The following is a 27,675-nucleotide window of genomic DNA, read 5'->3' on the forward strand; positions in this document are numbered from 1 at the left end:
ACATAAAATTGCACCTAAACTTTGAAACTAAACTTTAATTCCCCATAAATTACTAAAAATTTAACATAAACAGACATTAACTCTCAATTAAAATCGGTTAAAAAATTCACGTGGGAATCCCAAGAGTTCGCCTTACAATCCTCTCCGCTATTCTGTTAAATTCTTCCCTATTTTCCCTCCACATTTTTGCAGCATCAACATTAGCTCCACTTTCATCATTAGGTTCTAAAAAATCGTGGTGATTTTTTAAATATTTTGTTTTTGAAAAACATACCTGCAAGCATACTGACAACTGAGAGAAGTATTTTTTCAACGCTTTGTACAGGAGACCACCTCTCAGCACTCGATTCATACCCCATAGGGTCATCTCCTGGGGCATGCAAAATAGAAATGCATACTCGCCCATCAGCATAAACTAAAATCTGCTGATTCATTTTCTGTTACAACACCCACTAATGTACTTACTATTGGGATGGAACATTTCACAAGTAAACTGCATTTTTGGGGGACTTAGGGGGTAGTCGGGAGGGAAAATCAGTTTAGCCGGGAAAACACCACCCTCAAAACATGTTCCCTCAGGGCCCCTAAAAACCCGTTACAAAACGGTTTCTCTATAGTGACGTACTTACGTTATCAACGCTTCCCACTCAAAAAAATTTTCTTCGTTTATTGGGCCCGCAATAATACCTTCTGGGGGGTTCAGAGTTAGTTCTACAAATAACAAATAAATGAAAACAGTTTGAGGTTAGATTTAAAAGTTACGTTTGTACTCGGCCATTAGGCGTCTTAAAGCTGAGCCTGCCATTTTTAACAATATTTCAACAATTCGAGCACCTAAAAATGTGCATTGAATAAAAATTAATTATTCTTCAATAAATTTCTTCGACGTGTTGACATTCCCCTTCCCCTTTGTTGCCAAATTCACGTCAATCACACACAGGATCGCCAACCACTACCAAAACCAAAACAATTACCAACATTTATCCGAAAATCGATAAAAGGCACCGATTTAATCATGTGACATTTGTGACATCAAATCTCACCTATCAGCGAGAAGAGTGCGGTCACGTGGCATTAAAAATCTGTCATTTTTGACAAGTGTGAAAGGTTATGCGTTGTTCTCTAATTTGTTTTACAATTGTTTTGAAATTTTTAATGCACAAATTTAATTTCTGTGATTAAAAGTATGCAAGATTCGCTTGAAGATTATATTCGAATTTCGCGCAACTGCAAAGAGGGACCAACCCCGGTTAAGTAAGTTTTCATAATAAAAAATAATTGTTAAACTTGGCCCATTTACTTAATTATTTCTAGGAAAGAAGTTCTAATTACTGCTCAAATAAAAAAGGAATGTGATGCGAAAGCAATGCAAATACTTCAGTTCGCAATAGAAGGGAAAATGAGGTCAGATGCTTTGTTCAAATGTGTAAGTATAGTAATATGGTGTAATACAAAATTAATAATTCTATTTGTAAAGTTACCCTACATTAATCAATCTCATTATCAAGACATTGTTGAAGAAAGGGCCCTGAGTAAGCTGTGTGGATATCCACTTTGCTCCAAAAGAATTCCAGATATGCCAAAGAAACAGTTTTACATTTCCACTAAAAATAACAAGGTTTACGATATAACAGATCGCAAGGTATGAAATGAATCTGTTATGAAACTGCTTATGTTATATTTTTTGTAGAATTATTGTAGCAATTTTTGTTATCGCGCCAGTCTTCATATCAAAGGCCAGATAGATACTAGTCCATTATGGCTCAGAAAGCACGAAAAGATCCATTACACACTTCTCAACAAATCAGAAAAGTAAAGAATTCGTGTGTAAGTACATGTATAAAAAAAATGTTTTAGGGGTTTGCCAGGAGAAGTGGTTGACCAGGGTATAACAAAACCAGTTATGGAGCCGTTTTTTACATCAGTATCAAGTTTCACTCAAATGTCATTGGATGAAGCAGAAGAATTAGAATTAAACTCCCAGGAGGAAGAAACAAGTAAACAAAAAAAGAAACCCAAAAAGTACCAAAGAAATGCAATGAAAACTATTAATGAAAATGAGGAAGAAGAGCAAATTGAATCTGAAGTGACACAAGATTCCACCACTGAAAAAATTGACGAATTGAAAGAATCTGTATTAAATAAAGAAAATAAAAATACGGTGAAAATAAAAGAAAACCCGTCGGCTCAAAATAAACAAATAAATAACAGTGATGTGGAATCACATATCTACAAATGTATTAAAGAATGGTTAACTTTAGAAACGCTTATGTTCATTCATGGTGAAGAAAAAGTCAAAGAAAAGTTAGACAGTCAGAAATTAAGTCACTATTTTGACTCCTTGAAAATATCACAATTGCAAGTGGAGCAACAGAAAAGGTACTTTGACATTTGTAGAAAGTTGCATCTGAGAGAATTGGCTGAAGAAAAATTTGATAAAGCCGTTGTTGGAGATAAGACATTAAAGCCCATCCCTGATTATCAACAATTGAAAGAAGAAAGTCGTGAACTTGATTTAAAAGTAAAATGTTTCTACAGCGGCGAAATACATATCCAAGAAAATAAAAACTTCCCCACAAAAAAAGAAGAAACGACCAATGAAGAAGAGGAACAACCCGCCGTACTACCCTTAGTTGATATCAATTCCCAAAATGCATTAAGAAGAAAAATCTTCCTAAATTCACTCAATAAAACGTAATGTTCTAAATGAATTATAACTAATTACGAAATAATTTTTTGTAGGGTACAAACTTTATTCCAGACATTGAGGATAAGTCCAAGTTTAGTTTTATTAGATTTGCAATCCTTGGTTAGGACTTTTAAATTGAAAGCTGACAATATTGTTTTCAAGCCTGCAGTTTGGACCTACGTTGCTATTATTTTATTAAAAATGTGGGTAATAACAATAATGTTTTAGTGCTCCTCTATATGATTTTGTTGCAGTCTGGCATTGAGGGACGAAAATTTGCGAAGACTTCTGGACCAGGAGAAATCGAATAACCAGTTAAACGTTTGGTTGTCTTCACTTCCCAACAAAACTCAAATACTCAGTGATACTTTAAATATTCTTTTTGATATTGATACATTTGTGGAAAATTACATTTGTAAATAATTTTAATAAAATAAATGTATCAAGTAGCAACGATTATGTGAAGTTTTGTAAGTTACGTTGAAAGATGCGCGTGGTTTGATTTTTCCGTGGGTTTTTTTCGAGTATTCAAAATGAATTGGAACGTTATTAATATGTTTTCGGCCAAAAAAGTGAAGCTCCATGGGATGAAATCAGAAAAATGGACAACAAAAGATAAAATAAATCAGTACAAAGGACTTATCAGTCTTTATAGTAATTAAATTTTTTTCTTGAGATTCAGTTTCTGTATTGTGTTTTTAGCAAGAGATCGGAAAATTATTGAACTCGATACAAATGTGACTCGGAGAAAACTCTCTAGGCTTATAAAAGATTTGCAAAAGGCGGTTTATAATGATCGAAGGGAGTTGGACAACGAAATTAGGGGTGATAAACAGAAACTGCGTAATACTTTAGCCGAGCATAGGGAGCTTCAGTTGGCCTTCCAAAATTCGCAACCGAAGGTTTTATTAAAAATTGTTTTCATTTCTTCCAATGTCTATTCTAGAAAGTGATTGAAGAAATTAAACAGCGTAATTTTAATAAACGGAAAGTTTTGGACAGGTTGAAATATGAGAAAAAAATGAGGTCGCAAAAATTAATAGATTTAAAGGTACCTAAAACAGTTCATTGAACATTTTTGTAATTAAAGTTTAACCATAGTTGGAGCAAGCATTACTGGAAGACCGTTTGAAATACGCATTTCTGGGGCAAATCAAACAGGAAAAAGAAGCACAAATTATAACCGGCAAATTACAAGACGCGATTTTGCGAAAGGAAGGTGCCTCAGCTATCTATCACATTTACCGTGAAATAATCGACATTATGAAAAAAGTAATTTTCAACTGTTGGAACTTGACTTATTTCAAATTCTTGCCTTAGGACGCTTTATACTTTGATGCGATTATAGCAACAGTGAGAAACGATGGATTTAGCCAAAGCAAATGTTTCTTAGGTGCGACTAAACTCGGACAACTTGCGACGGAATATCTAGACGATAGAAGACAAGAATATGACACACTTGAAAAAATTATAATCAAAGATATGACTACTCGCAAAACTGACATTCGCGTTTTGCAAGAACACGTTGAACATGCGACTGCCAGCATTAAAATGTTGCTACGAAAAGATGTAATTTATTTGATACGAGAAAACACTATGTCCATTTAAATTTTGTAGAGTGATATTACAACATGTGCTAGAAGTTTGAAGGATTCCCCTAGCATGGAAAATCTGCGCAGAGATGTGGACCAAGTTGAAAAAACTCTGGCTTTTCTTAAAAATACAACGCTGGCACGGTCTTATGATGCAATATATCCCTGGTAAGAAAGCAGTCTTGAACTGTTCACATTACTAATTACCAATATTCAAGTCTGGAAGAACAACTCAAGCAAAAACGGCGCTTGAAGCGACTAACAAGAAAATGTGAACGCGACAGAGACATTATGTTGAACAAAACCAATCACGCTAATTTAATGAATTCGGTTTTGAAGACTTCGATGAATGAAACTACTGTCGAGTTAACTTTATACGATAAATATGAATTTACGGTAAACTTAAAATTGTAGATATAAAGCAAGGAAGAAAGAATTGAAGGAAGAAATGGAAACATTAAGAGATGAAAAGCGTAGATATGAAAAACTCCTGCAAAGCAAGCGAACAATAGCTGCGAATATTCGCATAGCTTTGCGGCAACTTTTACAACTCTCCTACGATATTTCAGATGACACTAGAAAGAAATCTGCTCCAAGTTCACACCCTTTCGGCTTACTAGTCGAGAAAAAAGAAAAACCAGAAGAAACTGTCGAAGATGAAATCGACGGTAGGGATTATTTTGTCGAAACTATAACCAAATCGGTGTTTCAGGGTCGAAAATTATACCAATTTTGGTTAGCAAGTTTACTCCTTTGATGTCACATTATTTTGCGCTCAAACACGAGACAAAACCCGATGAGGCTTTCAGGAATATTGAATCAATGATGCAGGAGCGAATGATACCAGCAGAGCAATCTGAAGAACCTCTAAGTGAAGCTTGTAATTTTATAAAAAATAAGTTATCTATTCGTGGAATTTAATATTTTTTTGTAGCCCTGTTGGAAGGTATATACGTTGAAGCCAGTGAGCAATTGACAAGGGAGGATATCAAGAAGCAGAGCCAAGAAATCGTGGCAGCGAATACAAAAAATGAAGACTTAGTTCCATTAATCGTCGTTCCTTTTAACAAATGGAAGAAAATGCAGAAGCAAAAAAAATGAAGGGATTTAATGATAAATTATCAATAAAAAATACTTAATATTAACAATTTTTCTAATCGTCATCTGCTAAAGCTGCAAATTTATTGTGGGCGTAATTGGTGGGTTCCTCATCTGAATCACTTTCTTCATTCTCCTCTTCATCGTCGCTTTCTTCACTGCTTCTTTCTTTGTGGTCACCAGATGAACCCGGGATATTTTCTTCATCCGAAATATCAGAAACGTAGTCCTTGTCGTCTGTTGGCTGATTGGAATCATCAGACTTTGCTTGAATCCACTTCACTTTCTCTATTTCAGGATGTGATGCCCAATAATCTAAAAAAAAAGAATTGCAATTCCAACAATTTCCACTTGAGAAAAATTCTTAACACAGGCGCATTAAACAAAAGCGAAAAATATTTTTAACTCAAGCAAAACAATTTTTTTCCTACACTGACTGATACAATCTAGGAAAAAATAAAATATCCACTGAAAATTGTAAAATTATAAGGATGGTTACCCCTTTGAAGCATAGTGGTTTCACACAGAAACCACTTACTTGAATTTTTTTTTCTATACGAAGAGTGGTTTCACAGCGAAGTTGCAAATTCGCAACTGGCGAAAACTGCATGTTCGGAATTATCACAAAAACTACTTTCTGTGAATGATTTCGATTTGTATCTGCATTTTTAAAAAGTGAAATAAATACTTTGTTTTTTTTTTGAACGAATGTGTTACTCAAGCACTAACTAACTAAGATGTAAGTATAGTTGTTTTACATAGTTTATTGTCAACCGGATATGGTTTTGCGGCCAAACCAGTGTGTGTGTACTAAACTTCAATTTTTTTCTTCTTTATGATGGAAAAACAAAAAAACAATTTTTTGCAAAAAAGAATTCCATCATTTTTCTACACATAAAGACGGCCTACACCAAATGCCATTAAAATCGGAAATAAAATTAAAATTCGTGCTTCAAGGGGTTAAATAACAAAAAAAAATTGTTCGCCATAGAAATAAATTGTCACAACTTCTAAAAGAACTGAATTGAAAATTCTTGTTTTTTTTGCAAGATTGAACAAAGACATATTTGGAACGCTTCAACACTCAAATTACCTTTTTTGTTAGAATACTTTGGTGGCCTGAGACACAAGCAAATTTTCCCATCCAGAGTCATTCTCAACAAATCATTGGCAGCTCTGTAGCTATCCAATCTGGCGGCTTTGGCAGTTATAAAACCTCGTTTTTTGGCCCAGCCATCGCAAATATCCATGGCACACCAAGTATCGTCATTTTCAGGGTGTTCTATCCTGAGCATATTTGGTAAATCCAAACGTTCCGCTAAACAAAGCCATTACAATACATCAAAACATAAATCAAAAACATTACCTAAATACTTTATCGTTGTAAATGGTTCTCGAAGTTGCGCGATTGGGAAACTCCCCATTAAAACTTGTATAACTTTTGGTGTTTTTGACGGAAAGACTAAACCAGGACAATCACATAAACGTACATTGGATGTTAAAAAGATTGTTTGGAAATGTTTGGTATGGCCTGGTGTTCTGGAAACACTAACAACTTTTTTACCCATGATTGCGTTAATAAGTGATGATTTGCCAACGTTGGGTTGCCCCAAACAACCAATTGTGAGAATACCATTTTTGTATTTCTCATGTTGGAAGTAACTTGTGTCAACTGACTTCATTTGAACTGTTTCCCCAATTTCAACTTTTTCATCTTCGTCGTCTTCGTATTCCAAATTCATTTCTTCCTTTATTTTGGTTTGCCACGAACTGATGTCTATATTGTCCCCAACTATGGTTTTACAAACTTCAAACAGTTGTTGACTTCCTTCAGCAGCTAATCTAAATTTGCCTTTTCGTTTACGTACTTGGAGTCCTAAAATTCACATTTAAAATCGTGTAATTAATTAATTAACAATTAATCAGCACAGACCTGCTCTGTTTACTTGAGTACCAACTAGATTATAACCAGGAAGTGTGGTAAACATGCAAATGTGCAAATTGGGGTAATTATCTTCAAAATATTTTTTCCATGCAACAACTAACGGCGCTGGGGCCAAATCAATTTTATTCAATACTAAAATAAAGTCTTTTTTTAGTGTCTCAGTCACATATTCGTACAGCGATGGAGGAAACATGTAAGCCTATAAAAAAGTAATTACTTAATTAATCAAAATGGAAAAGAGACTTACCGGAAATCTAATATCAACAATATGTAATACAATGTCTGACATTTCTAATACTCTCCACAACTGCCGCCAAGTCTCTAAATTCAGTTCAAAGAAACTTAACTCTTTCCAATTATACTTTTCCAATATTCCATTAACATATTCCTGAAATTATCCATCTGGTGAAACAATATTAAAAACAATAAATTATCTTACATTAAAATATTTGGTTTCACGAGCTTCCAGTTGTTCAGGTGTTAGTTCGTATGACCATTGGGGCCTTCTAGGAAAGCCCAGTTCTTTGGGAAAATAGTCATTTGAATCAATTTCCAACTCTTTCTCAGAAACCGGTTCTATGCTTTTACAAGCCTCTTCTTTACGTGCTTTGAGTTCGGCGGGAGTCTCGCGGTAAAACTGCAAAGCATAACGATTGCGATCTCTCCCGTCCTTAGGGGGGCAGTAATTGAATTTCTGAATTTGAGGTTGATCTTCATTATCACCGGCATTAGTCTTCAACAAAGGCCGCCGGTTACGAAAGCCAAAACCATCTAAATTTATATAATCAGTTGAATTTAAGATAAAAGATGTGAGACGTACCTTGAGGGGCACCTTGTTTGGACTGTTTTTTGGATTTTAGCTGCTCTTTTTTGGCTTTGCCACTAAACGGCTTTTTGCGTTGAGGCATTTTATTTGCTTCTACTGCTAACGCTCACCTCTTTTAAATTTTTAACTGTTTATATTATATTAATTAACACAATTATAACAACTTTAATAACTACTTTTTGAAATCATCGAATTCTAGAAAGTCGCTAGAAAAACGGAATCATATGTCAAATTTGACATTTGACATTTGAATTTAAGAAGCGCAAATTTGTATTTTAGATACGTCGGAATTATTATGTAAACACAAACACAAGATTTTGTATTGCACTTTGCAAAGTTAATTAAAAATGATTTACTACTATTGAAAAAATGTTACAATGATAATTATAATTTTTAATAAATGTCATTTAAATTTGCACAAGTGCGCTTGCGCATTAGCGTTGACACGTGACACATCACGTGACATTGACATATGTTATTGACAAATGTGAAAATTTTTCAATCTGTTATTATTCTGTTTAATTCCTTATTTACCAAAAATTACAATTGAGTATTAACACTAATAATAATTTGGAGTATTTATATTGAAAGAACTGGGAGCAATGGACGAGTTTGAAGTTTTTGAACAAGAAAAAAGTTTCTGGAATCCTCTAAATTCAGGTAGCTCTAATATAAAAAGGAAAAGTTTTGGCGATTAATATTCATACTTTTAGTCATTTACATCCTTGAAACTTATGGCTGGTATCTGCTAATTGCTTGTATAGCTCTAATAGTTATTTACCAGAAAACTCTAAAATCTTACATACAAAAATTCAGGGAATATAAGTTTGAGAGAGACTATGCGGCTAAATATCATAAAAGTAAGTTAAAATATAAAATTTACAATGTTTTACACTGTTTTAAACTTAGATCCTGATGTTTTTGCTGCACATGTCAATGCCCAACAACAATGGGCCCAAAAACTCCAAGAAAAATATAACAAAGAATCTGAAGAGTATCAAAGAAAAATGAAAGAAAAAGAAGAGAAAAAGCGAGAAGAACTTCAGAGGAAGTATGAGCCTTCTGGAGGTCATGTTTTGGGTAGAAAAGATGACACAAGTAATCTACGTCCAGGTATAACAATTGCTGACTCATCATTGATTGATTATATTGATTCGTTACTGTAGGATATAACCCACTGATGGGCGCCGGAAGTTCATCGAATTATCGCCCACCCAGGAAAAGTCCATGTGGAGGTGGAGGATGTGGCAGATAAGACTCTACTTTTTATCAATTAAATTACACAAACGTTTGTAAATTATTGAAAATATGCCACTGTTATTGGACTTTACTTAATTAATTACTAATATCTACTGGAAATAATAATTTAATAACAGATATTTATTTTAAAATGAGGGATTTGTGTCGGGAACTACAAGACAAAACTGACAGATTATCAATTTTATTTGGTTATATCATAATTGTTATAATAAACATTTTTAGAATATAGCAACAATAAAGAAATAAAATGTTTAGTGTACTCATCACTAGATAATGATACTAATTAGGTGAGGTCGTCGTAATCTTCGTCAACATCGGCGTCGTTTGGAACTTCCATTTCTGGCGGTCTAATATTGTTCAACAAGTCTCTCATGGCCCCAACCAACGATGCAACACTTTGTCTCAAATCTCCACCTTCATTATTGGCGTTTTCATAAACTGGAAGAGCTGCAGCGCCATCTTCCTCTCTAGGTCTACAAGAAAAAAAACTTTGCTCCACTTCACTTCCACAATTAGCAAATCTACTTACGGGTCCAAGAGATTTGGTGGAATTTGATTGGGATTGAAATTGGGTAAAATAGACCTGAAGAAAACACCTAAAGGAATGGAACTATTATTTGAGACTGTCGGCCGTTTTGGTTTTGTGTAAATATTGATTGAGTCTTTAGGAGGCAAAGGGTCGAATCCTAATACAGGTCCGCTGAAATCCTGCAATAATAATTAATTTTATGTGTATACAAGTTGAAAATGTTTACATCTGTAATGGGTGTTAAATCCTTGATGTCTGAGAGCAGAATATGTCGCGCTATACTCCGTGGAAGAGGGCCTTGGTACCTTTTGGCTCGTTTAGTCTCATAATCCTTTACGATAGGGTCATTCTTATCCACTCTATCCAATACAGAGTGAACATTTCGTTCAAGCCAGTGCATCAAATCGCTGTCTTTCCACACATGGTAACACCTACTCACATACAATTGAATCAGCTGTGTCAAAGCAGACGATTGTCTAAAACCCACTAAATATACTCATCTACTTATCACTATTTCCAAACAATTACTTGTTTTCGTTAACTGAGAAAAATTTGTGTGTCATTACCCTGTTGTCTATTTGCACTGAGCATTTTTCAAGTAAAGGCATGAGTACGCCGGGAAACATCAACAACGCGTTCTGAAGCAAACTGTCGGCTTTTGTCGTCTCTCCGTTCGATGTGTGGAAATGAGCCACTGCCGTTGAAAACGCAAAGTTCGGAAGTTGCGATAAATTCTTTGCGGTCTCCCATTCGTCAGCAAAGTCAATCAGCCAATTGTACTCTCGGGCACGTAAGGCATAAAAGTCGATTGCTAGTTTAATGGCAAGGGGGTCACCCTCGGGGTCCAACGAAAGGAGGAGTTTGCAGAATTCGAGGGCTGTTCGACAGCAAGCACGGCCTCCAACGAAAGTCAGGTGCTTAAAGATTGTTATGTATAAAGCCCTGAAAGGATTTAATTTTCATGTCATGTGCTATAAAAAACTAACAATAAAAGAAAACTAAAACAAATTTTGAGCTGGACCACTTGCTCAAATTAGAAAAATTATTATATCACAGAGTGAATCAAGTTTTAATTTCCAGCAAAAATACGTCTTTTCAAGAAAATGTCAAAAGAAATATGACATGGTTAACGTTTTAAAAGATAAAATTAGTAATTTTGAGGAAATCTTTTTTATATAAATTATAGTAATTAGGTATTTAGAGAAATTTTAAAAATATTTGAAAACAACTGAACCGATTCTCAACTTATAGCATACTCTGAACACTACTAGTGTTTATTATTATTTTTTTATTTTCTTATTTATTATTATTATTATTTTGTTAGAATCAGCAGTGTTGTCTATAATTACATTTTTTGATACTCCTGAACGAAAATTATTTCAGTTTTACATAAAAAGGGTTCAGAAGCCAATCATGTATCATTGTGAAAGTAACAATTTTCCTCAAAATGATTTATGTGGTTCAAAAGACACTGTAATGTTAAATCTTTCAGTTGGTAATGCTCGTAAGTCACTACTTTAAAGTATTATCGATTCTCTTTCAATAAAGATTTTGTTTTTCCGTTTGCAAGCTTTTTTTATATAACAAATTTTTAAAACGCTTAATTATCTCATTTTTGACAATACTTGACTAGGTTGTTTATTAAGAAAGAACATTCTTATTTTCTGTTAATTATCTGATTTTGATTTTAAGGTTTTAACACACCTGTTTTCCTGCCTCCTGTAGTCCAGTCGGCAATTTCCTTGTGCTACGTTGAAAAGTGGATGAAAAGCGCACTCCAAGCAATAGAGCGTCCTTTCAATATATTCAGCTGCCAACGCCAAATCTTCGCTAAATTTACACAAATCTGACAACTGTATCAAAGCATCAATGTGACAAGGATGCTCATTAATAATTGCAAAAATATTATCAGGATTCAAACTTTCAACTGACTCAAGAAACCTATTCTGTATCTGGCGGTAACTCTGGCTGTGTTCATAAGTAAAATATTGTATTCCCTGTTTATTTTCAAGCAGATTCATGGAAAGACCTGATTTACCCACTTGGGGCCATGTATCTTTACCACTTACTAACCACGTCGCCTTTGTATGGCCCCTCCCCCTGTTTTTTCTTTTGCTACAAGTCAGTTATATAGAAGGGATTTTAAATGACCTTTACCTACTGTTCAGCTTGGATAATTTTTGAGCCAAATATTTTTTTTAATTCATTGTTTGGATTTAAATGTTTATGCTGCACAGACAATATGTTCTTATTGTGGACATTTTTATCATGTTTGGTGTTCACTTGAGGAGCCCCTGTAGGTTTAGGTAAGTGACTCTCACCCAACAGTCTGTTTACTTCACGAACTGACCTCTCAACTTCATCAATCTAAAAAAAGCATCAAATATGTGTTTACTTTGAGACTTGAAACCTTACATCAGCATTGTCTTCGCTACTTCGTTGCGGATTCACATGTTTTCCCGACTTTTTCTTCTTTTTCTTTTTCTTTCGTTTGACGGCCTCATGATTTGGGTCTCCTTCACATGATTTGGCAGCTTCTGTTTCATTGTCGTCTTCCTTGACTTCGCTTTCTGAGTGGGACTGCTGGTTCAGCTGGAAATAAATAATTAACGTAAATTTCAGGTTAGATTCAGGGTGTTTACCAGATCGTAGCGATTAATATTAAGCTGTTTTCTTCGAGCACCCCCACTAACAGGAATGTCGGTTTCTGTATCAGATATTTCATCCACAATATCTTTATCTCCTTGTAATTTTCTCAATACACGAGAAGACATTACAACAACAGAAACTTTGTGGTGACTTGTCTGTTTTATTCCTTTTTCTACAATTTATTTTGATATTCCTTTTCAGAGGAAATCAATGGATATCTAGAGAATTTTGTTTTGATAGATTTGACACACGACTTGTACCTAACCTACAAATCTTTTTTGACACTTCTCTTTTTTGAGGTAAATTCTAGCGGGTCAAACGCAAACTAACCCGGACTACAGATTAGTTAGCACTGAATACTACGCAAGGGAACTAGAAACTAGGGAACAGAACAACCACTCGTCGAATAAATAACTATTATTTTATCTATTTGCAAAAGCTGTATTGAGCTTTTAGTTTCCAAAAATTATTATAAGTGCAATTTTTATCAAATCAATAATTTACAAGGCAATTCAAAAAACAATTTTTGCTTTGAAGTACCAGAATTTTGGAAAAAAAAAATTTTAGTAACAATTTTTATTTAATACAAGTTTGGTAGAATAATACATAATTTCTATTAATGTTTGTCTACATTAAAAGTGTAAAGCACCAGATGCATGTAGATTTAATCAAAAACAATAAAACGATTAAAAGCCTTCTTCAAATACAATAGTTATCTAATATATGAAACTACAGTATAACAAAACTAAAAACAAACAATATAAATGTGTATAAATTACAACTGTGGAGATTAAGAGTTCATTACAATCTAAATAATAAATACATTTGTTAATATCGTAACAGTTTAAATAAAATGACCTTGGCACTGAATTTAAACTGTGGTAAAAATGTACCGCAAAAATAAATTTCATACAGCTGGATTTAGTACATAAAGATATACATATAATATACATTTTATAATAACTCCATATACTACTTGCAATTAACTTGTTTTCCATATAATAATTATAATAATAATTGTTAAGATTACTGCACCAATAATGCCTAGAATCATCTTCTTTCTCCTAATTCTGTTTTTGTATGTACTAGCTTGATGTAACTGCTGGGCACCTTCTCTTACAAAGTCGGTAGTTCTCTCCACATTTGCTTCAATACTGTCGATAACTTCGCCTTGTTCGTGGACAAGAGCGCCCAACTCTTTGAAAATTTGATTGACATCGTTAATATCACTCTAGAATAAAAATGTACAGTTATGTGTTTTTTTAGGAAGGAAGAGACATACTTCTAACTGTCTAATGGACTGTTCCTGTTCTTGTAGGGCTCTTAACTCTGATTCTTCTTGAAGTTGCATCTGTTGTCTTCCTGCATTACTGTCTTGTAACTCAATCAATTGTTCGTCTTTTTTGTAGCTACCTAAAGTGTTACAATGTACCACAGTTAATTTTCAAGAATTCTAACTTACTGAGGAATGGTTCCCCATATACTTGGGCCTTGGCTTTATTAACTTGTTCTTTTTCCTTCTGCGCTGTACTTCTCTGAGCAGCTTGGAACATGTTCAGGGTTGAGGTAAACTCATCCTGAAGACGTTCTCTTTGCATTTTACGCTGTCTCTGCTCTGACTGCGATTGAGATGGGGATATGGTATTAAGATCTTTAATGTAACCATTTGTATCCTTCACAAGCTGTTGAGTGTAGTGTTGAATGGAATGACTGAAATAATTTCAGTAAGTTTAACATTAACCAATGGCTTAATACATACAGTTGTTTTCTTAAATCAGGCGAATCTTGATGCGTCCCTATCTGGTTTACCATGCGTTGCATAGATGAAACTGGAAAAACCACTTAATATTGCAAACACATAAACTAATTAATGTTCTATACCATTCTGTGAGATTTTCTGTATACTAGTGCCAATTGTTTGAGCCAATTTTTGAAAATCTTGCTCCCTGTTCTGTCCCCCGTTTTGATACGAAAAACTATCCATATTTTATTGTTTATTAATCTCTTCTGTAAAATCAAACAAACATTTTTATTATTATGACCTGTTTGCTAGGACTAAGGTAAAGAAAATATAAAACGCTCTTATGTGTCTTACCTAAAACATTAAACAAAATATCGTATTATTAATCAGAAACTAATAATTATTATTATATTTGTACTTCTAATCAATAACACTTGAGAATGTGAGTCACTGCTTTTATTTGACAGATGTCAAAAAATTAAAAAAATTATTGACAGACAAGTATGTAAACATTACGGAAATAAATTACCAAAAGTTGAGCTCTCTATACGAGGGATACTTAAAAGTTATTGATCCAAAGGTTTCGCTACCAAATAAAAAAAAACTAGAATTATTTTTATGTTTGTCCAAATAAAGTTTTCAAATAAATAATTGTTTTCATAACCAAAATATATTTATTTTACAATGAATTTATACATCCTAAAAACAATTTAATAATTTTCACCCAATGTTAATTGAAATTGATTTTGCAGTAAGCGCTAAGACTCTTTAAGATTGTTCAAATCCCGTATTGTATTTTCGATGATATTTTTACAGCACTCTACATCCTTCAAGAATAAACAAGTCCTTACACACAGTCTTACGAGATTATTTAATTCCTTTGATTTGTCATTTATAGCTAAAATATATAATTATTATTAGGAAATTTGGTTTAAAAAGTAGCGTACTTATGTGTTTTGATAAAAAGACCGAGAGATGCTCAATAGCGTTTTTAAACTGCTTCATTAATACTTCTTGAAAGACAGGGAACCAATATTTTGTAAATATGGCAATACACTCATTTAAAGTCTTTGGTAAAGGCTGACATATTGGCATTTTCTTACAAGCTTCTCCATAGGCATTTTTAGCGCACTCATAAATTACAGTATTACATAAACTTGTCATTATATTCAAAATATTCTCTGCCTTTGAATTATTTTGCGCTTGTAGTATTTTGAGGATTATTTCTTGAGATGAGCATACGGGAATATTGTTAAAATGAGCTTTATTTTTTAAATTAATGTCATTTGTGAGAAGAATCTAAAAAAATCTTTAAAACACCCAAAACCACTTAATTTGTCTTACCATATTTTCATATTTTTCTAGCACTTGCATACAGCAAGCAATTATTTTATTATCTTGATTAATACCTACACTTTTTTGTTCGTTAGCTTCCATTAATGTTTGCCCTGAAATAATAATTGCAGTAACTCTATTATTTTTATATTTTCTTGTGATTAAAAAATATGAAAACTCTACTTAAAACTGCAGTACAATACCTTTCAATCTTTGATGTTTACTACTCATAGTCTTTTCTATGAACTTGATGGCATCTTGAGCTTTTTGTCTAAGATTACGTTTATTTGAGTCTCCCTTTATAAAGTCCAACTCTTCTGTGACGATCCAGGGAACGAAAATAATTGGCTCCCTAGGTCCTATAATATAATGAATATTTTTCCATTGTTACACAATCCTTTACCTTTAACAGTCATTGTAATAATGTCAGCTATTATTTTCAGGTGTGATAAAAATATATTTGTGTCAACCACAATATAAAACCCACCAGAGGAACTTGTAACTTGTGTATTGAAAGTGCTATCACTTGCACTAATAGACGACTCATCATCAGTCTAAAAACACAATAAAGTAATTGTTGAACTAAATAAATTGATATGAGTAATACAGGAGACCACTCCATATTCTCTGCTTTATTTTCAGATTGCTGTTGGAGGTCCAACACAGCAAAGGGATTTGGAGATACAGCTGTAAACACACTCTTCTGTGTTAGAAATTCTTCTTTAAAAATGAATGGAGGTGCAGTTTTTGAGCATTCCCCTGCACCCGAGTCATTTTCTTTCAACCATTTTGTAGACACTTCATGTTCCACTGAACAAGTTGGCCGTTTCCTCACACAATTCTTGTCTTTAGAATTTGATAAAGGTTGAGATGAATTTTTAACTTCTTCATTTAATGTAGTCCTTAGCCTTTTTAGCCTGTCATTAGCTAAGTTTTTTTTCGGGGTATTAACAATAATGGGACGTTTTGTACCACGTTTAAAATTATTATCATTTTGAACAACAATCCTGCAGCTTTCTGCAAAATTCTTCGGATTCCTTTCATTTTTCCGTTTCGCTACGAGAACTTTTCGTTTGTCTGACATTTTATTTAGTAAAAAACTTTTTAATAATTTATAATTTCAATTTTTTTCTATCATCATATCAGCGACATCAGCTGACAAAAACAACAAAACGCCATCTTAGCTTGGTCACGTGTTACACCCAGAGTTGCCAACCATATTTATACAAAATTCGGATGGAATTTTATAAATTATTTTCATTTTTTTAATGTTTTTTTTTTACGTAAATAGTAGAATCAAAAAATATTTATGAAAATTCAAATTTGTTTTTCCTCTTGCTTACTTTTCCTCTCACCCTCTGATGGTGCTTTTTAAAACAATGAAATGACAAATGACAGTGACGCTTGACGGTTATTTCGTTGTTTGAAATTATTCAAACGGTTTTTCAAAACTTTTGTTTGTACTTAACTTGTTATTTTATTCTCTGTTGTTATTTTTTTTGTGTTTTTGCTTCGATCTTGTCTAGAAAAATCAGTGGCAAAAGCGTTTTATACGGTTTTTGAATAAGTTTGTGCAGCTGGTTTAAAGTAAGTTCTAATATATTTTAACTGAAGTGAACATAACCAATTATGAGTATTTTTTAAGTATCATTTTGATTAATATTGCTGTAATATTTAGAGAATGGCGATGAAGATGTCAACTCCTCCACGTAGGGACCTTTTAAGACGGTCGGTGCTAAGCATTTCAACACCCCTTCGAACAAGTATGCCTACGAGTGGTACCCCTCAAATGGTAATTGATACCTACGATATAAACGTATTTCTGTGACTATTTTACATAAATTTTAAGGCGCCCCATGATGAAGAACAAGAAAGATCTGGGAGACGTAGTATGGTGGTCATGTTAAGGAGGCTTAGTAGCATTCCATCTCCAGCTGTTGATACAGGGCATTTGTTGAAAGAACATGAAATTCAAGATCATTTGCGTATATGCACGAAACTGTACACCGAAAATGTGAGAATTTTGACATTTCAAATTTGAATTTTGATACCTGTTTTTTATTTTATTACCTAATATGTATATTATGTTTAGAGAATCTCTTCAAAAAATGCTTGGGAGCTCCATGTCATAGAGGCAATAAAAAAAATAGCCACACGTAACCAGACGAACCTTATGTTAGTTGCCGGATCTTCACTTGATGTTGGATCCAAAATTTACAGTTTACGCATTGACGACGCCCACAATAAAGGCATACAGCTTGCTAGCACTGTTGGCAAAAAAGACGGAACACGTGCTCAAGCGGAAAATGAAGAAGACAGCAACGTTACAGTAAATCCAAGTGAAAGAAAACGGCAACCGAGAAAAAAGGTCCGAAAAATGGCCGCTGACAAAAGAAATGTTATTGATAAAGAAGGCAAATCCTTGTTTGCACCAATTAAACAAGTAGAATCAGTTGTCTTTGCAACTAAAGAGAATATTGATGTAGGCGCAATTGATAATTTACTCACTTGTAGGCTTCCTGTGGACCCAGCTGGTCACAGGTTCATGTTATTGTATGTTAATTATGGGAACTCGTTTGGGAGATTTGTAATTTGAATTTGTTTTAGGAGCAACGAAAAGTATTGGACTACAAAGCCCGATGAACTTTTAAAATACACTGACCAAATTTTAGATATTGACCTACCAGAAGTATCTTTTTTTGATATATGTGTACCTTTTAAACATTTTGAAATTGGGACATGGAGTCTTGAAGATGAGGAGAAGTTGTGAGTTGACATGACATAAATTTCTACTATCATTAAAAAAAGGACTAGTATGCTTTGATTTGGTATTTAGTATTTTTACAATTAATACAAGTTTTGTAATGCAAATTAGAGAAAAAATATTTAGTTTTGTCACTTTTCTTGGCGTAATAACAGTTTTATTTGTTTATTCTTCAGAGCGGAAGAAGGAGGTCACTTGGTGCCGCCGCCAGTCCTAGACGAGAATGGCGTTCCTATTCCAGAACTTGATGGTTCAATTCATGATATTTTTGAAAATAATGATATTCCTATGGAAGATGCAGTCAGCGATAATGAAGAACAAGAAATGTTTCAGATACAATTACATGGTGGAATCGATCCCATCGTTGATGCAATACCTGAAGAAAATCGCATTGAAACTGATTATGGTTATAACACTCTTATAAGAAACCAGTCAGGAAAATATATTGATAAAATATGGGCAGGACCCAGTCACTGGAAAGTTAAATTTAATAAGCGGTCAACAGCACGATATTCAGGCAGTACTGTTCAACAAGTGGTTAAACATGTAAAGAAGAGGAACGAACCCCAACCCATTGATTTTTCTGAACCATTTTTAGATGTAACTAAAACAATGAAAAAATTTGTCGTCAAAAGGATGCCTTGTACAACTCTTCCTGAAAAGTAAGTAGGGGTAGGAATAAATATTTTTGTATTGAAAGAGAAAACTAGAACTTACTTACATGTTAAACATATAAGTCCGTCTTTTATACAGGGTATTCCGTTTTTGTTGTTACAAATTTAAACAGGTGATAGAATATTCAATTTTAAGACAAAAGTTTCCCATAAACATGTACCGAAAAATTTTATATAAGGGAGCTACATCCCCTGAACGGGGTGCATCTTTTTATGGATTTTTTCCAATATTTCAGAAACCAATGTAGATAAAATTACAATGTAAAATTGATTATAAATAGATTTATTAAATTAAATCAAAATTATCAGAACTCTGTGCTCAATCGATATGTGGGTGAAAACAGCCACGGCCCTTATTTTTAACGGTCACTATATCATTAACATTTTAATTAAATTAATTAATTTAATGACAACTTAAAAGTGTAGTTGCTATTGCCGGAAATGCGAAGATCTATTTTTGTTAGGTTTCAAGATTCTCCAATTTTAAAAAGTTGGCAATTTTTTAGGAATTCCTCCAATTTTGAGGATGCCTACGTATTTTCTTATGAATTTACCATTTCGATGATTCCGGAAAGACGAACTGTTTTTTCTAAAACATGGTGATATTTTATTTTACCTATATTTTATTAAATTCAAGCATTAGTATTCTTAAAAGATTTTGTGTTCGCATATCAACATAAAATTTACTAACATACTGATAATGACCTCAGAACCTTGAAGTTTTGTACAAATTTTTGTAAATATGTGTTGTAAATAATGAAGTTGACTATTTTTTTGCTAATACTTTTTTTTATCACAGAATTACATTGCCTATGCCTGATTTGTGGATCGACAAATTTTTGAAAAAGACAAACTACTTTTGTTTGAAACCTAATACGCCGTTACCAAAATTAAACACGGTAGAGAAGAACCACGATTATGAAGAAGTTCAGGCCTACAACTACGAAAATCCGAATGATTCGCTTTATTGCTCTCAACAAAACGTACGTATCTTACATCTTACAAAAAAAAAAAACATTAAGTGGTTGTGTAACAGATCGATGATGCAAATGACGAACCAGGACATTCTTTTGGAGAAGATATGCCACCAGTGGAACAACAACAATTTTTAGATGGAAATCTGGTTGATGCACCCGAAATTGTTACAGTCAATCAAATAACGTATGCAATGCATGCGAAGAAAGTCGATATGAAAAAGCTGAAAACAGTTATTTGGAAACACTTGACTGGGGGACAGGTAGCCAAATTTAAAGGGTTTTTTGTTTGACTTAATTTTTGTCGTTTTCAGGGAACTGTTCAGCCAACAAAATTTTCCAATGTATATGAACAGATACCACGATTAGCTCCAGAGTTGTGCAAAGATTTGAGTCCACATTTGGGTATTCTATCTTTGTTGCATCTTTGTAATGACCATAATTTGTATTTGAAAGCAACTGACGACTGTCACGATTTTGTTATTATGGACGGCCGAAATTAAAGATTTTAACCCGTTTTAAACGTATTTATTAAATGTATTAATAAATTAATTTAATTAAATACCTACAAGTGATGTTATTTTTTTAACGTAATGTCGCGGTCAATTTATAGTGGCTCTTTAATTTATTGCAAAGTTGGCAGCCTCTTCACAACGAATTGACCGCGACTTTAGATAAGAATTATTTTATACTATCACATTAAGATTTTGAATTGAATAACTAAATTTAGTAACCAAATTAGAATATTGGTTGCGAATTTTGTGCAAACAAAATAATATATGCAAAATGTAAACCTTGTGCCATTTCTATCACCACATTGGCAAAAAGTTTTATTATCTTGGATCGTCGCTTGAACCCTGGCCGATTTTTAAATTTAAAATGTTGCCAAATTTACTAAATAGGCAGAAATGATTATTTTATCGAAAAAAAGACTTGTTTTTTAGTCCTGGGATTCAAGAATATTTCTCCCTTGTTCATTTTTTGAACTCGCTGTATATAATGGTGCTGTAAGCATTCTGCAGATGTCGCCTCAGTTTTGAGTTTCCGTTTCCGCCACACATGATGGAAGCGTGACAGTTTCTAATTTTTACCGGTTTTTTAATCATTATTGTTAAAAATTGGGAGGTTTAAGTATAAATTGTTGTAATCTTAGTTGGAAAAATGTTGGTCTTATTTGAGACAGCGGCAGGCTACGCGTTATTCAAGGTATTTCTGTAACAAATTTGTAGCCAAACATAACCTCAAATTTTCCATGCTTTTAGCTTTTGGACGAAAGTAAATTAAAAGAAGTTAATAATTTGTACCATGAATTTGATTCACCAGAATCGGCAGGAAAAATGTATTAATTGTCTCAATTGTAAAACTTTAAATTTAAGATAATTGTTTTAGTGTGAAGTTGAAACATTTTGAGAAGTTTAATGATACTACGGAAGCCTTGGCTGCTACAACTGCAGCCGTCGAGGGAAAAGTGTCAAAAAGTTTAAAAAAGGTACTGAAGAAACACATCGATCAGGAATTACAGGACAAACTTCTTGTGGCTGACGCCAAGTTAGGGTCTGCAATTAAAGAGAAGTTTAATTTGCAATGCGTGTCAAATACAGCGGTCCAGGAGCTGATGCGATGTATTCGGTCGCAGTTGGACAGTTTAATAACGGGATTACCTAAGAGAGAAATGACCGCGATGGCATTAGGTTTAGCTCATTCTTTATCACGGTACAAACTAAAATTTTCGCCCGATAAAATTGATACAATGATAGTTCAAGCGGTTTCTTTACTCGATGATCTTGACAAAGAACTCAATAATTATATAATGAGGTGCCGCGAATGGTACGGGTGGCATTTTCCCGAACTTGGAAAAATAATAACTGATAATGTTGCGTTTGTTAAAACTGTTAAAATCATAGGAACGCGTGATAACACTGCGAATTCAGACCTCTCTGACATTCTTCCTGAAGAAATTGAGGAAAAAGTAAAGGAAGCGGCAGAAATATCCATGGGTACTGAAATATCTGAAGACGATATTTTAAATATTCAGAATTTGTGCGACCAAGTTGTAGAAATTTCCAATTATCGTGCCCAGTTGTATGACTATTTGAAAGCGCGAATGATGGCGATGGCCCCAAATTTGACTACTTTAGTTGGGGATTTAGTGGGTGCTCGTTTGATTTCACATGCCGGGTCTTTGATAAATCTCGCTAAACATCCGGCCTCAACGGTGCAGATTTTGGGTGCCGAGAAGGCCTTGTTTAGAGCCCTTAAAACCAAGAAAGACACCCCCAAGTACGGTTTGATCTATCACGCCCAGTTGGTGGGGCAAAGCAGCACGAAAAACAAGGGGAAAATGTCACGAATGTTGGCTGCGAAAGCATCCCTAGCGACGCGTGTTGATGCTTTAGGAGAAGACGGCAATTTCACGTTAGGGGCGGAGCATAAAGCCAAGTTAGAGGCGCGACTTAGGATACTAGAAGAGGGTAATGTGAGGAGAATTAGCGGGACGGCTAAAGCCAAGGCGAAGTTTGAGAAATATCATGGAGTTTCGGAAGTTCAGCAATATCCTGCTGCTGCTGACTCGACGTTACCATCGACTTCAAAGAGGAAGAGATCAGAGTCGGAACAAGTACAAGTGAAAGAGGAATTGGATACCACTCAGGAGACTCCTAAGCAGAAAAAGAAGAAGGCCAAGGCAGAAGAGACAAATGTCAGTATAAAGGAAGAAGATGAAGAAAGCAGTGAAGGACAGAAGAAGAAAAAGAAGAAGGTGAAACAGGAGGTGAAGGAAGAAGTGGAAGCGGAAGATACGGCCGAACCTGAAGTGACTCCCGGGAAGAAAAAGAAGAAGAAGAAGAAGCAGTCAGAGAGTGAAGTTCAACCTGAAGAAGTCGTTGAAGAGCCAACAAGTGAAAAAAAGAAAAAGAAGAAGAAAAAGAGCATTTCCAAGGAAGATGAGTAATTTAAGGGAAGTAAAGTGGATTTACTAGGATTTTTTTTATTTTTTACAATAGATATTCTTATAATTAAGTTGCTGTTACACAACAGCAGTGTAATTTGCTTTGCAGTAGACTAAAAAACAATAAATGATTGACTTAATTACCAAGTTTTTCCACTTACCAATAAATTCAGATACTGGATCATTTTCTCCATCTCCTCTCATTGTTCCCGTTATTTCATCATTTTCGACCATTGGCATAAACAAGTGGACAAATTCGGAACTATATGGGGGCCCTATGGTCTCCAAAACCTATGGAATTTCGCGATTTTTTTAAGGCATTTATAATAAAGTGTTAGTTAACTTACTTCCGTTACAAAGTAACGAATTAGGGATATATCCGTGTCGCCTTTTTGCCAACACTGTTTTATATATTTCACAACGGGTACCACACATCCAGCACAAAGCAAATTAACCATTCTGTCAAGGACCATTTTCCGCATTTCAAGCTACAAAAAGATACATAATAAATATTGTGAAAATGTGTTGTCCTCAACTTACTTGGACTAAAATCTCCAGTTCGTCTTGCTTGGATTCAAACAACCTAATGAGTAAGTCGAGTACTTGATTATGAAGAAGGGGATGGCAAGTAACTACTTCATCTAAGAGCGCTAAATGGATTGGAGTATGTTCTGTTGACAATTTAAAGTAACTGGCTTCGGTTACAGTGCATTCAACCCATCGGATAATTCCCACAGATACGACTGGATACCTAAAATTTTTCATTTTATGTAAGAAAAAAAATTATATGTTTTTCTAAACTAATTACAATGAATTATGTTCATAAAGAATTGTTATTAGACATGCAAAAGCGAAGTGTGGATAAATAGAATTAATACTTTGTGGAATTGAAACTTGCTTTGATATGTTAAATTTTAAAAATAAAGTTTAATCGTGGTGCAAAAAGGTTTTAGCAACGGCACGCGGTGTTCCCAAGCGGTCACCCATCCAAGTACTGACCGCGCCCGACGTTGCTTAACTTCAGTGATCAGAAGAGAACTGGTGCTTTCAACGTAGTGTGGCCGTTGCCGAGGGAAAAATTCACACACGAGGTAGAAAAACTGATATTTTCTGAAAATACCAGCTATGGAAAACTCACCTAAGACACTGATACAGCGTTGCAAGTTCCGCCATGAGTTCTGAACTCCCTTTATTGGTATTACAAATATTATGGACCGTTTCAATTGAATGAATGGTGGCTTGAAGTTCATCTTTATTCACTACTCTCTTTTGGCCTTTTTTGGCTTGCATTTCATAAACACTTGCTGCATATGCTAGTAAATGGATGTATTTGGGTTTGTGATCAGGATTGAGTTTTACTCCAGGTTTAAATAAAGCATCAACCAGTAATTCTAAAATTAAAAATTGTCACACAATAAAAATTATTAATATACAAACCTAGAAATTGAGGAGTTCTGATTAAATCAATGGGTGGAGGGTCTGGTGCATTATAATTTCTATAAAGCACTGTAATGTCAGCTGGATTAAGTGTATTTTTTGAAAGCATTGATGTTAAGGCCTGGCAGGCCAAAGGGTATGCAGAGGCGCCGTTTAACGCCATTGTGATTGGAGTTACGTCATGACCACTGAAATCGACCAATAATTTTTTGTGATTAGAATAAACAAATATACTTTTTTTGGGCGCATTTTGTAATTTCTTGAGACAGTCTTTTCATGCTGCTACCACCTTTGGATTCTCGAGCTAACACATGGATAATTACTTGGCTGTAAACGTATGTGTGCTGACCATGACACACCATTTTCTGAAAAATTAGCACTTGTTAAAAGTATAATCGCACATAAACTCGCAACTTACAGCACATTCCTTGCTGGTATTTTGCCAGTCTTCTGGATTGGTTAAAAAACTGGCAATTGAAGTTTTTAGAACTCTGGAAAAGACTTCCAATTGTTGAGCTGCAGTTGAAATACTTGTGATTTCAGCTTGGAAACCGGCATCAGAAATAAGCTGCAATTACCTATTTTATCCTATTAAATTTAAGCAGTTTAACCAACCTTAATTGTAAAATTTAGCATTAAACAGTCGGGATACTCCTCCGCTAATCTATAAATCAGTGAACGCCAAGTGGGATGTTCAATTAGCTGTGTCAGCCAAGCAGGTGTTTCACCTTCTTCTGTGAAAATCGTGTCTGCTTTTTTAGGATCAAATGTTTTCAAAATCATCTCTTTCAGGTGATTTTCCACCATTGCTTGAACTGTTGTTACATTGACTCCGCCTGTGATTAACCATTCTGCTATCAAATTTGCCATCTGGGCTACAGCAGTGTAATTTTGTGACAATTCTTCAATTACTTGTAACGGATTTCCTCCTGATTGAAAGTACCTTTTCAGCTGGGAGAAAATTCCTGGTTCCATTATGTAGTCTGAGGTCGAAAATTTCTCAGCACATTCCTTAAGAACCTGCTCAGGATTTTCACTTTCTTCACCCGCATCTGACTAAAAGATATAAAAATTGTTGAATGCAGAATAAGAAAAAACAGGCGAAAGCGTTATTGTTAAGATTGTTAAAGAGTTTAATAAATTACTCACGTCATTATCTAATCGATCAACAGTGTCCCAATTTCTCTCGTCATATTCTTCTTCCATTGTGATTTAATTACGAGTAACTGGTGCAGTTGTAAATTATTATAATAATAAAACGAGCTGCGTTCCTCTTGTAAACATAACATAACCTACAAAATTTGACTGAATACTAGTTATTTTGTGAAGTGCATGTTGTCGATTCTGACCCCACAAAGATTTGAAATTATAAAGCACATTGTTTGTTTTCCTAACTCAAAATATTTTATTAAATCTAGAACAAGTTTGTGTGTCCAAAAATATTTTATGTTTGACTTACACACTAATAAGTAATGAATTGTAATAAATAAGAAAAGTTTTTGTTGGGACTTTTGTAAGCTGGGTTGGCTAACATGAAAACGGTTGACATGTGATGATCATTTGATGAATTTAAAGGTTATGTGAAACTTGTTTAAATAAATTCTTTTTATAATTAATTTTAATAAAACAGAAATGCACATAACGGTGGAATTTGGGTGAGATGATTAAATTTTGTGTTATAAATGCAGTGCAATTTTAATATTTTAGGGGTGGTGCTGAATTACTTTTTGATAACAAAAAGGTTCACGATGTAACATTACCAGATAAAGAAAAGGAGTGTAAGGGTTCTTCACTTTCTTACTTTATTTTAAACAACGCATTTATTGTAAATAGTTTCTGTTTTTTAGTTATTTAATTTTTTACTAGATAGTATCTGCTTTATTGATTTGACGATCTTTTTAATTATTATTAAGTAAGCAATCATTAATTTATAAAAAAAGCATTTAAATCAAAAAACTATTTATTTATGCATAAAAAACAGTTTGGATGTATACCATGTTAAGTTATTGTTTTTATATTCTATTGGGAGTCGATTTTAATAAAGGGTTGCTTACCCTTTATTACTTGCTTGTTTATACAAGTTGGTATATTTTTTTAATATTTGGGATTTGAACAGAATTGGTATTTTGATTGTGTAAGGGCTACCTTTTATACTTTTTTTTATTATTCTAAATGATGAATAATAATCTATAATATATTTTTCAGGGATAATCAAGGATTTACTTATTTGGATTAAAGATAATTTATTGAAAGAGCGACCAGAATTGTTTTTACAAGATAATTCTGTGTAAGTATGTTTTTTTTTTTTTTTAGTTACAAAATTAAATGAAACTCGTTTTGGCAAGATGTCGATAAAGTTATTAGTTATTATTTATTAGAAAATTTTTAAAAGGTATAAACTAACAATTTAATGTTCACTTTGTATAACTAAATTATCAAAGGAAACTAAAGTTATTTTGTTTAAACTTTATCTGGACATATTCAACATCATCACTGTTGAGATCTTGGAGTTCATTTTGTGGTTAAATAGTCTCTAAAAAAATTAAGAAAAAATCATAATGATTACTTGAAGTAGACACCAGAAATGATTTAGAAAGTAAAAATTTAATTTTAGAGTTGATTATGTAATTAAATGTTTAGTACAGTACTGCATTTTATTTTGTTAGATGTATTAGTGATTCAACAATAAATGAATTTGTTTCGAGTTTTAATTTCTATTTTTTTTTCCACGAAATTAAAAAATCTGGTCTATTTTTGTAATACCAGCCTTGTTTCGATGCATGTATGCAATATGATCCGCATAGGTAATTGATTCAGCTTCTATTTACTCACGCCGCGTTGATTAGTTGCTCTTGTATAGCTTGTTTTGTTCTGGCGCTTAAAAGTGCGATCACATTTGATGCTGTTTTTTGTAGGCGACCTGGAATACTCGTCTTAATCAATGACGCAGATTGGGAATTGATGGTAAAATTACAGATCAAGAATAACAATTTTTATCTATATTTATATTTTAGGATACTATTAATTACGTCATTCGGGAAAATGATAGGATATTGTTTATTTCTACTTTACACGGAGGATAATTTTCTTTTATTTTGTTATGTAATAAATGATTGTTTATGACGTTCCGTTTTTACTTTATTTGGAGTTAGTGATTTAGTGCAGTCAGTTGAGTGACAATAAAGTAGCAGTTGTCTATGTCGCGGTTTTGGTGA

The 27,675-nt window shown here is 33.7% G+C and overlaps 12 protein-coding genes and 1 non-coding gene across 13 annotated transcripts; 6 read left to right on the plus strand and 7 right to left on the minus strand.

Moving 5' to 3' along the window:
* Window positions 1–8: 8 nt before the first annotated feature.
* Window positions 9–959, minus strand: LOC123015076 (ubiquitin-conjugating enzyme E2 G2). The gene is made up of 5 exons (XM_044414529.1): window positions 763–959; window positions 630–711; window positions 466–584; window positions 275–415; window positions 9–225 (listed from the first exon to the last, which is right to left on the minus strand). The coding sequence occupies exons 1-5, from the start codon at window positions 803–805 to the stop codon at window positions 107–109; spliced, it is 504 nt and encodes a 167-aa protein (XP_044270464.1). The 5' UTR covers window positions 806–959; the 3' UTR covers window positions 9–106.
* A 103-nt stretch (window positions 960–1,062) lies between these two features.
* On the plus strand, window positions 1,063–3,146 carry LOC123015075 (RNA polymerase II subunit B1 CTD phosphatase Rpap2). The gene is made up of 7 exons (XM_044414527.1): window positions 1,063–1,254; window positions 1,315–1,426; window positions 1,478–1,642; window positions 1,691–1,812; window positions 1,858–2,694; window positions 2,743–2,892; window positions 2,944–3,146. Exons 1-7 carry the CDS (start codon window positions 1,187–1,189, stop codon window positions 3,110–3,112), a joined length of 1,623 nt encoding a protein of 540 aa, XP_044270462.1. The 5' UTR covers window positions 1,063–1,186; the 3' UTR covers window positions 3,113–3,146.
* Window positions 3,145–5,420, plus strand: LOC123015074 (hyaluronan-mediated motility receptor-like). The gene is made up of 10 exons (XM_044414526.1): window positions 3,145–3,343; window positions 3,392–3,591; window positions 3,636–3,740; window positions 3,791–3,961; window positions 4,010–4,258; window positions 4,307–4,449; window positions 4,500–4,646; window positions 4,696–4,949; window positions 4,994–5,161; window positions 5,216–5,420. The coding sequence occupies exons 1-10, from the start codon at window positions 3,223–3,225 to the stop codon at window positions 5,380–5,382; spliced, it is 1,725 nt and encodes a 574-aa protein (XP_044270461.1). The 5' UTR covers window positions 3,145–3,222; the 3' UTR covers window positions 5,383–5,420.
* LOC123015073 (guanine nucleotide-binding protein-like 1) lies at window positions 5,370–8,412 on the minus strand. Its single transcript, XM_044414525.1, has 7 exons — window positions 8,145–8,412; window positions 7,764–8,095; window positions 7,572–7,712; window positions 7,313–7,523; window positions 6,746–7,255; window positions 6,473–6,697; window positions 5,370–5,694 (listed from the first exon to the last, which is right to left on the minus strand). Exons 1-7 carry the CDS (start codon window positions 8,230–8,232, stop codon window positions 5,435–5,437), a joined length of 1,767 nt encoding a protein of 588 aa, XP_044270460.1. The 5' UTR covers window positions 8,233–8,412; the 3' UTR covers window positions 5,370–5,434.
* Window positions 8,413–8,603: 191 nt separating this feature from the next.
* Window positions 8,604–9,664, plus strand: LOC123014251 (selenoprotein S-like). Its single transcript, XM_044413273.1, has 4 exons — window positions 8,604–8,810; window positions 8,864–9,010; window positions 9,060–9,263; window positions 9,317–9,664. Exons 1-4 carry the CDS (start codon window positions 8,753–8,755, stop codon window positions 9,403–9,405), a joined length of 498 nt encoding a protein of 165 aa, XP_044269208.1. The 5' UTR covers window positions 8,604–8,752; the 3' UTR covers window positions 9,406–9,664.
* On the minus strand, window positions 9,576–12,892 carry LOC123014250 (transcription factor 25). Its single transcript, XM_044413272.1, has 8 exons — window positions 12,582–12,892; window positions 12,355–12,531; window positions 12,101–12,306; window positions 11,644–12,054; window positions 10,468–10,881; window positions 10,166–10,415; window positions 9,940–10,118; window positions 9,576–9,883 (listed from the first exon to the last, which is right to left on the minus strand). The coding sequence occupies exons 1-8, from the start codon at window positions 12,711–12,713 to the stop codon at window positions 9,694–9,696; spliced, it is 1,959 nt and encodes a 652-aa protein (XP_044269207.1). The 5' UTR covers window positions 12,714–12,892; the 3' UTR covers window positions 9,576–9,693.
* Window positions 12,893–13,160: 268 nt separating this feature from the next.
* On the minus strand, window positions 13,161–14,826 carry LOC123014556 (syntaxin-7). Its single transcript, XM_044413728.1, has 6 exons — window positions 14,684–14,826; window positions 14,470–14,595; window positions 14,348–14,417; window positions 14,051–14,298; window positions 13,871–14,001; window positions 13,161–13,819 (listed from the first exon to the last, which is right to left on the minus strand). Exons 2-6 carry the CDS (start codon window positions 14,570–14,572, stop codon window positions 13,571–13,573), a joined length of 801 nt encoding a protein of 266 aa, XP_044269663.1. The 5' UTR covers window positions 14,573–14,595; window positions 14,684–14,826; the 3' UTR covers window positions 13,161–13,570.
* Window positions 14,827–14,983: 157 nt separating this feature from the next.
* LOC123014586 (transcriptional protein SWT1) lies at window positions 14,984–16,851 on the minus strand. Its single transcript, XM_044413780.1, has 6 exons — window positions 16,272–16,851; window positions 16,068–16,218; window positions 15,868–16,023; window positions 15,674–15,777; window positions 15,277–15,628; window positions 14,984–15,227 (listed from the first exon to the last, which is right to left on the minus strand). Exons 1-6 carry the CDS (start codon window positions 16,746–16,748, stop codon window positions 15,088–15,090), a joined length of 1,380 nt encoding a protein of 459 aa, XP_044269715.1. The 5' UTR covers window positions 16,749–16,851; the 3' UTR covers window positions 14,984–15,087.
* Window positions 16,852–17,065: 214 nt separating this feature from the next.
* On the plus strand, window positions 17,066–20,593 carry LOC123014519 (condensin complex subunit 2). Its single transcript, XM_044413675.1, has 9 exons — window positions 17,066–17,251; window positions 17,343–17,456; window positions 17,514–17,678; window positions 17,757–18,217; window positions 18,272–18,430; window positions 18,605–19,090; window positions 19,902–20,085; window positions 20,139–20,339; window positions 20,391–20,593. Exons 2-9 carry the CDS (start codon window positions 17,346–17,348, stop codon window positions 20,577–20,579), a joined length of 1,956 nt encoding a protein of 651 aa, XP_044269610.1. The 5' UTR covers window positions 17,066–17,251; window positions 17,343–17,345; the 3' UTR covers window positions 20,580–20,593.
* Window positions 20,594–21,124: 531 nt separating this feature from the next.
* Window positions 21,125–23,166, plus strand: LOC123014061 (nucleolar protein 58). The gene is made up of 3 exons (XM_044412921.1): window positions 21,125–21,282; window positions 21,339–21,415; window positions 21,466–23,166. The coding sequence occupies exons 1-3, from the start codon at window positions 21,238–21,240 to the stop codon at window positions 23,024–23,026; spliced, it is 1,683 nt and encodes a 560-aa protein (XP_044268856.1). The 5' UTR covers window positions 21,125–21,237; the 3' UTR covers window positions 23,027–23,166.
* LOC123014060 (negative elongation factor D) lies at window positions 23,047–25,895 on the minus strand. Its single transcript, XM_044412920.1, has 10 exons — window positions 25,610–25,895; window positions 25,076–25,516; window positions 24,879–25,028; window positions 24,695–24,825; window positions 24,461–24,648; window positions 24,162–24,414; window positions 23,564–23,774; window positions 23,371–23,511; window positions 23,185–23,314; window positions 23,047–23,136 (listed from the first exon to the last, which is right to left on the minus strand). The coding sequence occupies exons 1-10, from the start codon at window positions 25,664–25,666 to the stop codon at window positions 23,102–23,104; spliced, it is 1,737 nt and encodes a 578-aa protein (XP_044268855.1). The 5' UTR covers window positions 25,667–25,895; the 3' UTR covers window positions 23,047–23,101.
* Window positions 23,974–24,092, minus strand: LOC123015356. Its single transcript, XR_006413378.1, has one exon. It is a non-coding gene; the product is annotated as a 5S ribosomal RNA (ribosomal RNA).
* Window positions 25,896–25,977: 82 nt separating the features above from the next.
* Window positions 25,978–27,583, plus strand: LOC123014590 (ubiquitin-related modifier 1). The gene is made up of 5 exons (XM_044413783.1): window positions 25,978–26,115; window positions 26,168–26,238; window positions 26,666–26,747; window positions 27,376–27,424; window positions 27,475–27,583. The coding sequence occupies exons 1-5, from the start codon at window positions 26,093–26,095 to the stop codon at window positions 27,541–27,543; spliced, it is 294 nt and encodes a 97-aa protein (XP_044269718.1). The 5' UTR covers window positions 25,978–26,092; the 3' UTR covers window positions 27,544–27,583.
* Window positions 27,584–27,675: the final 92 nt, after the last annotated feature.

Source organism: Tribolium madens, unplaced genomic scaffold (genome assembly GCF_015345945.1).
Source record: "Tribolium madens isolate multiple individuals breed KSU strain unplaced genomic scaffold, Tmad_KSU_1.1 Scaffold_97;HRSCAF=244;Tcas5.2_LG3a, whole genome shotgun sequence".
NCBI lineage: Eukaryota > Metazoa > Arthropoda > Insecta > Coleoptera > Tenebrionidae > Tribolium > Tribolium madens.

Bases quoted from the DNA above. Each gene is read 5' to 3' on its own strand.
- LOC123015076 (XM_044414529.1), bottom strand. From the start codon at position 805: ATGGCAGGCTCAGCTTTAAGACGCCTAATGGCCGAGTACAAAC. The intron at 416-465 runs GTAAGTACATTA...AGCAGATTTTAG, and splicing joins TGAAATGTTCCATCCCAATA to TTTATGCTGATGGGCGAGTA. The intron at 226-274 runs GTATGTTTTTCA...ACGATTTTTTAG, and splicing joins AGTTGTCAGTATGCTTGCAG to AACCTAATGATGAAAGTGGA.
- LOC123015075 (XM_044414527.1), top strand. From the start codon at position 1,187: ATGCAAGATTCGCTTGAAGATTATATTCGAATTTCGCGCAACTGCAAA. The intron at 1,813-1,857 runs GTAAAGAATTCG...AAAATGTTTTAG, and splicing joins CTTCTCAACAAATCAGAAAA to GGGTTTGCCAGGAGAAGTGG. The intron at 2,695-2,742 runs GTAATGTTCTAA...AATTTTTTGTAG, and splicing joins CTAAATTCACTCAATAAAAC to GGTACAAACTTTATTCCAGA.
- LOC123015074 (XM_044414526.1), top strand. From the start codon at position 3,223: ATGAATTGGAACGTTATTAATATGTTTTCGGCCAAAAAAGTGAAGCTC. The intron at 3,344-3,391 runs GTAATTAAATTT...TTGTGTTTTTAG, and splicing joins AGGACTTATCAGTCTTTATA to CAAGAGATCGGAAAATTATT. The intron at 3,741-3,790 runs GTACCTAAAACA...GTTTAACCATAG, and splicing joins AAAAATTAATAGATTTAAAG to TTGGAGCAAGCATTACTGGA.
- LOC123015073 (XM_044414525.1), bottom strand. From the start codon at position 8,232: ATGCCTCAACGCAAAAAGCCGTTTAGTGGCAAAGCCAAAAAAGAGCAG. The intron at 8,096-8,144 runs GTACGTCTCACA...ATATAAATTTAG, and splicing joins CAAACAAGGTGCCCCTCAAG to ATGGTTTTGGCTTTCGTAAC. The intron at 7,524-7,571 runs GTAAGTCTCTTT...ACTTTTTTATAG, and splicing joins TTGTTGATATTAGATTTCCG to GCTTACATGTTTCCTCCATC.
- LOC123014251 (XM_044413273.1), top strand. From the start codon at position 8,753: ATGGACGAGTTTGAAGTTTTTGAACAAGAAAAAAGTTTCTGGAATCCT. The intron at 9,011-9,059 runs GTAAGTTAAAAT...TTTTAAACTTAG, and splicing joins TGCGGCTAAATATCATAAAA to ATCCTGATGTTTTTGCTGCA. The intron at 9,264-9,316 runs GTATAACAATTG...TCGTTACTGTAG, and splicing joins CACAAGTAATCTACGTCCAG to GATATAACCCACTGATGGGC.
- LOC123014250 (XM_044413272.1), bottom strand. From the start codon at position 12,713: ATGTCTTCTCGTGTATTGAGAAAATTACAAGGAGATAAAGATATTGTG. The intron at 12,307-12,354 runs GTAAGGTTTCAA...TGCTTTTTTTAG, and splicing joins GTAGCGAAGACAATGCTGAT to ATTGATGAAGTTGAGAGGTC. The intron at 10,416-10,467 runs GTAATTGTTTGG...AGTGGGTTTTAG, and splicing joins TTCTCAGTTAACGAAAACAA to ACAATCGTCTGCTTTGACAC.
- LOC123014556 (XM_044413728.1), bottom strand. From the start codon at position 14,572: ATGGATAGTTTTTCGTATCAAAACGGGGGACAGAACAGGGAGCAAGAT. The intron at 14,002-14,050 runs GTAAGTTAGAAT...GTAACACTTTAG, and splicing joins ATATGGGGAACCATTCCTCA to GTAGCTACAAAAAAGACGAA. The intron at 13,820-13,870 runs GTATGTCTCTTC...TTTTTATTCTAG, and splicing joins AGTCCATTAGACAGTTAGAA to AGTGATATTAACGATGTCAA.
- LOC123014586 (XM_044413780.1), bottom strand. From the start codon at position 16,748: ATGTCAGACAAACGAAAAGTTCTCGTAGCGAAACGGAAAAATGAAAGG. The intron at 16,219-16,271 runs GTATTACTCATA...TTGTGTTTTTAG, and splicing joins AGAATATGGAGTGGTCTCCT to ACTGATGATGAGTCGTCTAT. The intron at 15,778-15,867 runs GTATTGTACTGC...TTATTATTTCAG, and splicing joins TAAACATCAAAGATTGAAAG to GGCAAACATTAATGGAAGCT.
- LOC123014519 (XM_044413675.1), top strand. From the start codon at position 17,346: ATGGCGATGAAGATGTCAACTCCTCCACGTAGGGACCTTTTAAGACGG. The intron at 17,679-17,756 runs GTGAGAATTTTG...TATTATGTTTAG, and splicing joins CGAAACTGTACACCGAAAAT to AGAATCTCTTCAAAAAATGC. The intron at 20,086-20,138 runs GTACGTATCTTA...GTTGTGTAACAG, and splicing joins TTTATTGCTCTCAACAAAAC to ATCGATGATGCAAATGACGA.
- LOC123014061 (XM_044412921.1), top strand. From the start codon at position 21,238: ATGTTGGTCTTATTTGAGACAGCGGCAGGCTACGCGTTATTCAAG. The intron at 21,283-21,338 runs GTATTTCTGTAA...CCATGCTTTTAG, and splicing joins CAGGCTACGCGTTATTCAAG to CTTTTGGACGAAAGTAAATT. The intron at 21,416-21,465 runs GTATTAATTGTC...TAATTGTTTTAG, and splicing joins CCAGAATCGGCAGGAAAAAT to TGTGAAGTTGAAACATTTTG.
- LOC123014060 (XM_044412920.1), bottom strand. From the start codon at position 25,666: ATGGAAGAAGAATATGACGAGAGAAATTGGGACACTGTTGATCGATTA. The intron at 23,315-23,370 runs GTAAGTTAACTA...GAAATTCCATAG, and splicing joins TTCGTTACTTTGTAACGGAA to GTTTTGGAGACCATAGGGCC. The intron at 23,137-23,184 runs GTAAGTGGAAAA...ATTGTTTTTTAG, and splicing joins TCCAGTATCTGAATTTATTG to TCTACTGCAAAGCAAATTAC.
- LOC123014590 (XM_044413783.1), top strand. From the start codon at position 26,093: ATGCACATAACGGTGGAATTTGG. The intron at 26,116-26,167 runs GTGAGATGATTA...TTAATATTTTAG, and splicing joins CACATAACGGTGGAATTTGG to GGGTGGTGCTGAATTACTTT. The intron at 26,748-27,375 runs GTAAGTATGTTT...TGTTTTTTGTAG, and splicing joins TTTTTACAAGATAATTCTGT to GCGACCTGGAATACTCGTCT.